Raw genomic sequence first — 12,288 nt, forward strand, 5'->3', positions numbered from 1 at the left:
TAAATCTGAATAGTCAAGAGCGACTGAAACTTTAGATCAGTTTGTGTATTGCTGATTAAAACATTTTTGTTAATGTAGATTCTTTTGAAGACTAGTTTGACATCAAATAAAATAGCTCCTCCCTAAGCAAAGTGTTACTTTTTATGCAGTTCTGTCTTGTATAACAACACTTAAGAGACACTTGGTCATAAATTGTGTAATCTCTTTTACTGACTAATGTAATTATTTTACATTTTTATCTAGCCAAGGCTTGTTAAGTAGCTTGTTTGAGGCTGGTCACACTTCTGTAGCCAGGATATCTGGTTAAATTCTTACAAGCAGGCTTGGGCTGGGTTGGCAGTTGGCTGGGAGACTGATTAAGAACAGTGTTTTTTTTAAAAAAATTGTGGGTTGTTCAGTTGGTGCTGAAGTAGTTCCTCAATGTGGTGTTTAGAGGGTATTGTGCCAATGGAGTATATTTCAAATAAAGTATAGCTGACATTCTGATCACTTCTGAGTGTTCATCAGAAGTGTCTAGGCCAGTGGTTCCTAAACTATACCACGTTGTGTACCACCAATATAAAACACCACCACCAATTCTGGTCATGTAGCTGGAAGTTCGAGAAGCCACTATCCGTGGAACTAAACTGCCCGATGCTCCGGTTGCCAAAGTAGCTTAAGCAGAACGTCAGCAGCAGAACTTCAGGCTAAGCTACCTTGGCAACTGGAGCGTCGGGCAGCTTAGATGCATACCATTTGGCAACCCCTGCTCTAGGCCAAGAATCTTTGTCTGGCCCAATATAATTCAATAAAGTCCTGGTAGCTCCGATTTTCTTTGGGTAGTGGGTTCTTCAGAACTGCTTATAATCAGGCCCATAATAATGTACTGCCTACCTAAATATTTCTGTAATTTCTACTGGATATGGAATTATTACTTCCTGACCTAAACTGTTACTTGGATGCTGCATTTCAGTGCTGGGTGAAGCTATGTTATCTTATCTCTATGTGGGTTGAGATCTTCTTTGAAAGACTGTTCAAAATATATAATGCCCTTGTGTTTGGAAATTCAAACAACTGACCATTTAAATGCTTTTTCTTCTGTCCTGTGGCCCCTTTCCAATTTGTGGCTCTAGGACTATGAAACAGTTAACATTACTAGCTCTGAAGCCTAATGATGATAATGTTAAATTAGCAGATAATTGAGATCATACTTTCCTGCTTGTAGAAAGTGATGCTTTGTAACACTTGTGCCCACTCTTGCTTATGTTTGTTTTGAGATACTAGTGCAAAAGGGAGCACCTAGTATACTGTGGTGAGATCCATAAAGGCCAGTTAAAGGAAACATGAAGATGAATAAATGTGTAAGGAACCACAAACTGCATATTTAGCGGTAGAAATACTTATAAACTACCGGAGATGTAGTAAAACTACATTCAGTTAAAATTCCTCTTACTCAGACTTTCTGAATATTGGGCTTCTTTCCCTCTGTGTTGTGTGGGGAGACAGTCCCTGCTAATAACTTTGTATCCGATTCCTCTCCATTCTGAAGCTACAAGTTTCTGAAAAATTGGCTTCCAGTGTTTTCCCTATGCCGGGATACCCCAGGATGCAGACCCAGTAGGAAGAGGCTAGCATCCTTATTAGCCTTCTCTACAGAATAACAATTTCTGGCCAAGTATCCTTGTCATGGGTGTGGTGGAAGGTGAGGAGAAAAATTATTGCCAGTGAAATGGAGATGTTTAGCTTCATCCATCTGGTTTAGCGGGACCTCCTAAGGATAAAGACCAACACCTGGACCCAGCTTTGTGGGGATGGAGGGAGAAGCTATGAGGAACTGGAGAAAATATATAAATGGTTTTGTCAGAGAAGAAATCCTGTTTCAAAGGATATAGTTCAGGCATCAGAAAATGATGAGTGATAGAGAAATGAGATCAAGTTAGTTGACATAAATTAAAAATATTATGGCTCACATTCTTAATTTGTGCTTCCTGCTTTCACATTCTCTTACTAATGTTGTTATTGACACACTGTGCTGTTTGACAAATCTCAGAAATCATCATGCAACAAATAATGTTTTCCAGTTAGGAAAATGATATGGCAAAACACAAATTTTCTAATAAATTCTTGGAATGTATTGGGGACAAAGTACAAACATTTTGTTTCAGAATATGGAGGAAGTAATCGGGAGGACAGCAATTTTAGACTTCATTCTGACCAACCGAGAGGAATTGGTAGCAAATGTAAAGAGGGAAGACTGTTTGGGTGAAAGTGGTGATGAAATGATAAATTTCATGATTATAAGGAAATGAAAGAATGAAAGCAGCAGAATAAGGACCATAGACTTCAAAAAGGCAGACTATAACAAAGTCAGAGAACTCGTAGGTAAGATCCTGGGAAGAAAATCCAAGGCGGAAATAGGAGTTCAGGAGAAATGGCAGTTTATCAAAGAGACAACACTAAAGGCACAACTGTAAGCCATCCCGATGTGAAGGAAAGATAGGAAAAATAGTAAGAGACCAGTATGACTCCATCAGGAACTCTTTAATTACCTGAAAATCAAAAAGGAATCCTACAAAAGGTGGAAAAATGGATGAATGGGTAAGGAGAAGAACAAAGAATATAGGGACAAAATAAAAAAAACTAAGGCGCAAAATGAGTTACATCTAGCAAAGGACATAAAAGGCAACAAGAGGTTTCTTTAAATAAATCAGGTGCAAGAAAAAGATGAGGCAAAGTGTAGGTCGTCCTCTACTTAGGGAAGGAGAACTAATAACTGACGATATCAAGAAGGCTGAGATGTTTAATACCTATTTTTGCTTCAGTCTTCACTAAAAAAGTTAATGGTGACCATATATTCAACACAATTAATATTAACAAGTGGAAAGGAACACAAGCCAAAAGAGGGAAAGAACTGGTTAAAGAATATTTAGATAAGTTGAATGTACTCAAGTCAGCAGAGCCTCTTGTAATTCATCCTAGAGAACTTAAGGAACTATCTGAAACAATCTTAAATCATTACCAATTATCTTTGTGAACTCATGGATGACTGAGGAAGGTGAACATAGTACTTATCTTTAAAAAGGGGAACAATGGGAATCTGGGGGGCTATAGACCAATCAGTCTAACTTCGATACCTGGAAGGATAATGAAACAAATTATTTATCAGTCTGTAAGCAGCTAGAGGACAATAGGGTTATACAGAATAGACAGCATGGATTTGTCCAGAACAAAACATGTCAAACCAACACAATATCCTTCTTCGAGAAGGTTACTGGCCTAGTGGATTGGAGGAAAGAGTAGACATATCTTGATTTTTAGTAAGGCTTTTAATACTGTCCCACATGACATTCTCATAAGCAAACTAGGGAAATGTAGTCTAAATGAAATTTTTATACGGTAGATGCACAGCTGGTTAAAAGAGCATACTCAGAGTAGTAATCAATGGTTCGCTGTCAAACTAGAAGCATGTATCTAGTAGAGTCCCACATGGGCCTGTCTGGGTTTGGTACTTGTCAATATTTTCACTAATGACTTGGATAATGGAGTGGAGAATATGCTTATAAAATCTGTGAAGGACACCAGAGGTTTACAAGCAGTTTGCAGGATAGAATTAGAATTCAAAACGACCATGACAAATTGGAGAACTGGTCTGAATTCAACAAGATAAAATTCAGTAAAGGTAAGTGCAAAATACTACACGTAGGAAGGACAAATCAAATGCACAACTACAAAATGGGGAATAAGTGGCTACATAGTAGAATTGCTGAAAAAGATTTAAGGATGGTGTTGGCTGCAAATTTGAATATGGGTCAACAATGTGATGCAGTTTGAAAAAATGGCTGATATTCTGGGATGTACTAACAGGAGTGTTATAGGTAAGACAAGGGAGATAATCGTCCCACTCTGCTCAGCAGTGGTGATGCTTTAGCTGAGTATTGTGTGCCATTCTGGGCACCACACTTCAGGATTTTGTCCAAAAAATGTGGGCAAATTATAGCGAGTCCAGAGGAGAGTAAGAAAAATGATAAAAGGTAGAAAACCTGACCTCCGAGGAAAGATTTTATTAAAAAAACGCAAACAAACCTGGGTATGTTTAGTCTTTAGAAAAGAAGAATGTGGTGGGGGGACTAGATAAATCTTCATATATGTTAGGGCTGTTATAAATAGGACAGTGATCAGTTGTCCTACCTTCAGTGGACATGGAGGACAAGAAGTAATGGGCTTAATATACAGCAAGGGCGATTTAGATTAGATGTTAGGAAAAACTTTTTAACAAAAGAATAGTTAAGCACTCCAATAGGCTTCCAAGAAAAGTTGTGGAATCCCCATCAGTGGAGGTTTTCCCTATCTTGTTACCTTCCTTCCCCTAAAAAAAATTATACATTGAACACTAAGAAAAGAAAATAGTGTAACTTGAACATATTTGGACAATCCATACCCTCATCTTATTTGGCTTCCAGAAATAAAAAATAATATTTCTTCAGAGATAATTAAATTGATCTTTAAACATATTGGTTAGTAGATATAACAACTGCTTTAAAACAAATACCTTATCAAAACTAACAAGTGGTTGCCTCACTTAATTTTTTTTAATAGTCACATGTATGTTTGGAGAGGTGGCAGAGCCTTTTTTCATATTCGTAATGGGGAAATCCTATTGACTTCAGTGGTAATCTGTGTAGATTATGACCATTTTAAAGAAGTGTGTCACTGTTCCTGCTGAATCCTATAGGATACTTCCAAAAAGCTATAGAATATTAAATTCTGTAGGCTTTTAAAACCTAGTTAAATTCTATAAGAGTAAAAAGAATAACTAATTCTTAGTCATAGAATGAGTTTTACTTACACTTATGTTCATTGTTATAATATATGTTCATGTTGTAATATATATTTACCCAATTGAAGAACCAAAAAGTGGGCATCTAATCAAAACCCATTTAAAAAAACCTCTGCTTAAATATGGCTTTATGGAACCATTAGTCTACTGGGAAAATGAAATTAATGTAAATTATATATCATTTGCAGTATACTAAGAATAGATATGAATCATCAGTTCATTTTATGACCATTTAAAGTTCGGTCTGAAATGCAACTTTCAATAATTACATATGATGACATTAATCACTCATTGCAACTGTAAATAAGCATCTAGTATTCAACCTTTTAAAGGAAAAATATGGTAGGAAAGTAGATCAGTGGATATATAGCTGTATAATTTGTGGGCTGTATAGTCATAGAACTTTTTATGAAAAGCCTGGAATGTAATCCTTAGAATGCTAATGTTAATCTGTTTGTAAAGGAAATCTGATTACACCAAAAAGCAGAATTGCCCAGGAACCCAGTTCTTCAAACACTTCGGTAAGTGCTAAGCTTGTGGCGTAGGCTTCTGAGTAATAACTGATTGGTACATGCAGGTGAATGAGGACAGGCACAGAGATGGATTTAAGTGGTAAGTTGTAGTTTTAATTTTAACACTGGGTTGAGGCGCTATAGGCTCATCTGCCCCAGGCTCTCATGTGCTAGGCATTTAACTTGGTCATATAACCAGTAACTCATGGTAGACCCTCCTCAGCCTACTGCTAGGACTCAGCTCTGAATCCTTTTAACCTCCTCCACTTCAAAGGGGTAGAGAGTACCAAAGGGGGAACTTGGTCTGTGAAGACTTCAGATCTCTCCTTCTCCCAGAGGCACAAGGTCTAACAGGTCTAAATTCTGGGTAACTTCTGGGTGCTGGCCCTTTTAATCTTTATCCACAAAGACCAGTGGGGGCTCCACCTATGAGCTTGGTCTCAATCCCTTACCCCCACTAACTGGTACCTGTTTCCTGCCAGATGTCAGCCCCTGCATCCGGCAAGCGTACTCCATCTGTAAAAATCTCAAACTGACTGTTCCCAATGTATGTTCTGGGAGTCACCTGCAGCCAGAAAGATTCTGGCAACCTCAGGTTCACATTCTTTGGGGCCCCACACAGGTTGGCTCAACTGCTCCCTGCCAGACTCACCTCATGAAGATTTCTGACTAAACCAGTCTTCAGTTCGGCGATGATGTTAATTCGTCTTACACCCCCCTGAATAATCTTCACTTTCAAATTTACTCCACTGCAGACACCAGGATCATTTTCACCAAGGTAAATGTCCAGGACACTAGGTGGTTGTAATTGGCCCATCAAAAAGTGCCAGAGGAAGCATGAGCTGATCTCACATGTCCCTTCTGCTGAGCCATTGAATGCAGATAGCCTCAGCTGCAACCCAGCTTTTATCTAGTGGGCCCAGTGCACAACAGAGAGCCTGCAAATCCAGAGATCAGCCTTATTTGCAGAATCTCCAGCAATCAAAGTAATTAATCCTGTCTGTCTTTGCCTGCACCAGTAATCCATGCATAGGGTGAACATAGGTTCAACTTCCAGCACCCTATTGCCTGGCCCCCCGGGAGTCATACCTTTTTATGTTGCTAATGTCACTGCCCCAATCCTGAAGGAATGTGTGCCAAAGTTTGCTGGGTTGAAATAGAAGTAAGCTCTAAAGTCTGTTGTCGTCTTAGCAAACTTTTATCTGGTCAGGTAGATGCCATCCATTATGATCAGTTCGGAGACAAAGTAAAAATGCTGAACTCTGTACATTTCTAACTGGGCCAATGCTCTTCGTTTGCAAAAGGGTAGAGGTATGTGCCCTAAACTGTGGAAGGCTTTCTAGGATTTATCGTTAAAATGTATTCTTCTAACCACACTCCCAGTTGTTTAGGGTTAATGGGCTAAGTGTGGCTCTTAAGTTTATTTTTTTAAAATAAACAACATAGTTTTACATCCTTATCTTCAGATTCTTTCAGCTCAGATGAGGAGGTATTGTCTTTAAACCTAGTTCTGATTTGACACTGAATCCACATATTTGGTTACTATTTAAAGGGCATTTTTGGGCATGTAATCCCTTAAAGTCTAATTCATTCCATACTTCAAACTGGAAAACATCTGGGATGTTGACATGGAGAATGGTGTAATTACTTCAGTAACTGCAGCGCCTGCTTTTACATCAGCTTGAGTTTGTTATTGCCTAGCACTGAGTGGCTCCACTCATACTCCCAAGTGTATTTTTTGTAGCAAGCATTAAAAGTATTCAGGATCTCACGTGGATGGACCCCAAGAGGGGGGTGTCTGACAGAGAGTCTACACTTGGGAGAGCACCTTAGAGATCCACAGCAAAAGATCGAGCTGCTGATCACTACCCAGATCCAGAGAGGCTTAGAAGAATGTGGGATTCTGCAGCTGAATCCAAGCACAGGATTAGTGGTTGCCCACAAAAGGGAATCAGGGTAGACCGTGAAAGATGTGGTATAAGAACTTGAATAAAACAGCTCTACTTAAGAGTTTGTACTATGTCAAAAAGAGAGGAGATGAGAAGATGAACATGGGTTATAAATTCAACAATCCTGACATAGCATTGCGGGAATACATGCATCTTGTTGGCTTTTAATCTACTTTTGGTAAAAGTGAATCTTGGGGATGTTTGGGTCTGAGACTGGAGAGGGGGAACGGTCCAAGGGGAGATAGTGTGGTATGAAAGGGAACACATAACTCGTAAGAGATTGAATAGGAAAGGGGGAGGTTGTGTGGACAGATGTTGGAAGGAAATAGGGGAAATACGGTGGTAGGGAAGCACAAGCAGGATAGCACAGATATTTAAAAGAGATTTTTTTTTAATGGAAATAAGTCACCAATGGAAGCAACAGGAGTCTCTCAGCAGTCTCACAGAGGAATAAATTGAATAGGAAGTAGACTCACATTCTGGTGCCCTGAGATGTTTGACTGGAGGGATACAGTTCTGCCTCATGGTCAGTCTTTTGTCTTTATCCACTTGGCTACATGAGGAAGTCAGACACTATGTGACCTTGTAACTTACAAATTATTATCTATTTGAACCTACAAATTCACAATTCTTAGATTACTAGGAAATGTGAGTCCCACCATGTCATTAGAAGAACTCCTAAATGACCGATTTGTTATTTGATTATGATCTGTGTTGCAGTAACAACTGGGATATTTTCATTGAACATGTAGTAATATATATTTTTTTAAATAACCTAAACCATGTGGTTTATTCCAAACTTTTTTCTGTTGAATAAATGCAAAATTCATAACGTTTAAGGTTAGAAAGGACTGTTGTAATCTAGTCTAACTTCTTCTCTAACTCAAGCCATAATATTTCACCCAGTGCCTTCTATATGGAGCCCAGTAACTTGTGCTGAATTTGAGCATATCTTTCTAAAGATAGCCAAAGACTCCAGCTATAGAGAATTTAACATAACCATGGTAAATTGTTGCAGTAATTAAATTATTTTGTTTAAAAAGTTGCCTTAGATTCTAAACTCACATAAATCACTGTTAATCCTAATCAAGGTAACGGCATCTCATCATTGAGGATACTTGATTATAATCCAGCTTCTTGTATTGATTCAAAAGAAAAATCTTTATTTGCAATTTTGTTTGTCCTTGGTGGATTTGTATACTAAGGTGCCCATTCAACTCCATGTATCCTCGTTCTAGTAATAAATTCTCCAGTGTTGGATATAATCAGTGTTAGAAATGTTTTAAATTTGGTTTTTGTTTGAATTCAGATTTGGCTGAAGAATAGGACAGTGATTGCATTTCTCTTTGCAGGAGTAGCTATAAAACTCTGGGTTTTGTTTTGTTTTTTTACCTCACTTTGTCCAAAAACGAAGTAAATCTTTTGCACTCAAGTAAAGCAGGGTGTGTTCTGTTGTAGAGAACTGCTTTTTATTTGTAGGTACAGTATGTGGTTTTTATTTTTTCCTGGGACGCTAGAGGATTAAAGCGGATTATAGTAGTGGGATAATGTCTAACTCCTTGTGTTCCATTTAGTCATAAATAAAACCCTGAAAAATCTGAGTGTTACTATGGTGATGTTAGTAAAAACCTGGTTTATGGAGTAAGCAAACGGCTTAGAAACATACTGTCGCTTATGATAATGAGCATGCCATGATGGTGAATTGTGTATAGCCAGAGATGAGTTTAGCTGATGCTGTAACTTTTTGTAGCCCACATGTCTTAATTTAAAAGCCAATAAGTAAAAATTACTTTTGTATAATGACTTAAATAAAACCCTTCATGCTGCTTTTTTAGTAACTTAACACCACTGACCTTTTTATTAAAGTGGAAACCTGGGTTGTTACTTCCTGTGCTGATTGCATCCTTCCTTGATTTGTGTAATGTTTCTAAATATTTGGGGCGGGGGAGGGGGATGGAGGGAAGAGAGAGTTTAGTTTTAAAATTTTTCTCTTTAGTCTATCAAGCAATCTTGTGAAATGAAGTGGGGAAATTTTAAAAAAATAAATTATTGGGGGATGACTTCCATTGGGGATCACTGAAATACACTGCATAAAACTTCCTTTTTCCTTAGTTATTGAAATTATTGAAGAAAATATCTTAAGATGGCTTCAAAAATTATTATTTATCTTTTAGCCTTTTTAACCTGGCTTCATTGGAACTAAGGGAGAATCTGCTGACTTATTTACCTGAGTAAGTTCCACTACATGTGTGTCTGTGGTTATGTGTGCTTAGTTAATATGTGCCCTTGGCAGCATCTGATGAGAAGTTTCAATCCCACTTTCAGCTGCTGTGAAAGAAAGAAGGTCCTGGGATTTCTATTAGAGTGCTGTGTCTGCACCATGTACATGCAGTCAGTCTTTTTTGTATTTGCGCTTAGACATCTGATTCTTTTTGGACCCCTTACTCCGTTTTGCTATTGGAAGAGGAGAATTTTCCCTTCTTTCTTTCCAGTATCCCAGAATCTCCTCACTGCTAAAGACTGAGGGAGTAAAGAGTCTCTTCTCCTAGTTTCCTGGCTGCTAATGCCTGGGGATGGGTGTCTCTCTGATACTCTGCTCCTATGTCAGTCTCTTTTCAGTCTTCTTCTCTGTGGATATATCCAGTGGTTCTCCAGTTGCTGCAGTTTGTAACTCTCATGAGCCTCAAGGTGCTTCAACGCCACAATGGGCTGTAGAGTATAAATAGCTAGATAGTTTTTCCATGCAGCATTGGAGTAAAATTGTTTATAAATGTTGACAGTCTTACTGCTGCTCAGAGTTTTGAATAGCAGAAGTGAAACTGACCAGTCTTGTCTTCATGCTAGAGCTGGGGAAAAGGTAAGCAGACGCTCTAGAAAAGAGTCTGTTTTGAGGTATCAGGAAAGCTCTATTTGTTCTCATTCAGAAGACTTCTTTTAAAGCCATAAGGGCTCAATTTCTTTTTTAAAATCCAAGCTTGAAATTCTGCAGAAGCTGATGAGTTAAGTTTTTTTACCAGGGAAAATAATCTCAATTTGCTGTTGGTGAGAAGGCAGTTGGTAAAATGTCAAATCTTGACCTACATGCTTTAGAAACTATTTAATATGATTAATGCAAGGTAATGTAAGAACTGTACAATTGGTTGGATCCATTTTATGGAGGTTTTCAATATATTCTAAATTCGTGGTATTGACCATGGCAAAGACTGGTGATTAGCATAATGGGCTAATCTGATCTGATCAGTTTTAGTACATTTTATGCTCCAGAGGCACAACATTATACTGACAAACCCAGTACTCTTTAGTAGCATGTTAATATACATACCTATGTCCAATAAATCCTTTACTAGAAGAATGTATTGTTACACAGTGAAATGAGCTCATTCAGATATCTAGGGGTACTGGTGGTCTAACCCAATGTGGTTCTCTCTCTGTTTACAGATCACTCACCCACTTGCAGAGACTAGAAGAACTTGATTTAGGAAACAATGAACTTTATAACTTGGTAAGATATTATCAGTGGAATATGGCATTGAAAATGTTGCTGTTTCATATGGAACTAAAATATCCAGAACAGAAATTTCCCATACTAGAAGCAGTGACACTTCTGGAACTTTTCTATATGTACAAATAAAAAATTGGCAGTGACATGCTGCCGCCATGTTACCTGTTTTTTGTGGTTATCATACAATATAAAAAAAATAAGTTCAACTCATGTACCGTGAGATTTTTATGTCCCTATCCTAACTATTACTAAAGTTATTAAAATGATGTGATATGCAGTCTGGCACTTTACCACAAATTAGTAACCTCTGGTGAATTATTTTTCTGTGGAAAAAAAAAAGGAAAGATCCCCACAGATCTTTCTCTGCAGAAACAAAGCAAGAGGCGCAGATTATTTTCTCCTTTCCTCAGATATGCCCAGTATTTTTGTTTTTTCAAGATTGAGCTGAAGTTTCATTTGAGTGCTGAAAAATGAAATAGGCCTCTTGAGCAGAAACACAAATGCTTACAGCTTGCTCTTTTTTTAAAGCATATTTTAGTAAGTAATTATATTAAATACTACACTTAATTGATTATTAATATAAATAATTATGATTATTAATGATTAATTCCACCAGCAACCCTAATTATACAATTGTGGTATATTGTATTCTCCCATATACTGTTACAGCATTTAAATATGATAGTAATACACAATGTTATGCATGTTTATGGGGGTGCGAATGGGATAATTTAGAGTTGTTTCGGGAGCTATAACTTAGAGTTTAATTCTTTAGGTAAGCAAAACAAGAAAGAGGACCCTGTATGGCCACTTGAAGATAATTTCTTTTTAAATTCTGTCTAATGGATTGTAATTACTAGCATAATATCTGTCTCTCCTCTGTATGTGAGGATGTTAAAAACTGTTGAGAATGTAGAGTCCCCTTTGTTAGTCTAACATAGTCTTAGTCAAGTATATAAATCACCTGTTGGATACTTACCAAAATATGTAATTAGTACAGATAATTTATAGTCGTACTTAGTTATGTTTTCTAAATCAGAACTAGCATTGCAATATAGTAAAACAGTACCAAAATCAATGTGTTATGTCTTCTGGGCAGCAAGTTTTGCTTCTGTTGCATGCATTGCTTGTTTCTATATTATCCTAACTACCCTTTGCTTTTTTGTTTTTATTGAAATGTTGCAGCCAGAAACAATTGGTGCACTTTTCAATCTAAAAGACCTCTGGCTTGATGGAAACCAGTTAACTGAAATACCTCAGGTAAGGCAGAGTTCTCATGAATTTTTTTCTTCACACATACTTTTTCTTTCCAAACTGCAAATATCAAACTTGCTTGGGGGTTGGGGAGGAGAGTTTTATATTTTTTTAAGCTTTGAAGTTTATAAGCTTGTTTTGAAAAGTTCAGAAAGTTCAGCAGCTTTGGTGCATATGACAAAAGGTTTATCTGCTGAATGACAAGACATTTCCCTCTTCCAGAAATTGATTATTTTCAGTCTGTACTGTTCATGG

At 37.5% G+C, this 12,288-nt stretch overlaps 1 protein-coding gene across 1 annotated transcript in view; it reads left to right on the forward strand.

The window, feature by feature from the left end:
- The window catches only part of LRRC1 (leucine rich repeat containing 1), a 96,736-nt gene that overhangs the window by 58,565 nt on the left and 25,883 nt on the right, over nt 1-12,288 (forward strand). The window contains exons 5-7 of the mRNA XM_067565470.1: nt 9,452-9,508; nt 10,716-10,779; nt 11,965-12,039. Of these exons, the coding sequence (XP_067421571.1) occupies nt 9,452-9,508; nt 10,716-10,779; nt 11,965-12,039 (196 nt within the window). The remainder of the gene's footprint in view (nt 1-9,451; nt 9,509-10,715; nt 10,780-11,964; nt 12,040-12,288) is intronic.

The sequence above is a fragment of the Emydura macquarii genome, unplaced genomic scaffold (assembly GCF_026122565.2).
Source record: "Emydura macquarii macquarii isolate MOO-44397 ecotype Brisbane River unplaced genomic scaffold, CSIRO-AGI_Emac_v2 contig_2680, whole genome shotgun sequence".
Lineage (NCBI taxonomy): Eukaryota > Metazoa > Chordata > Testudines > Chelidae > Emydura > Emydura macquarii.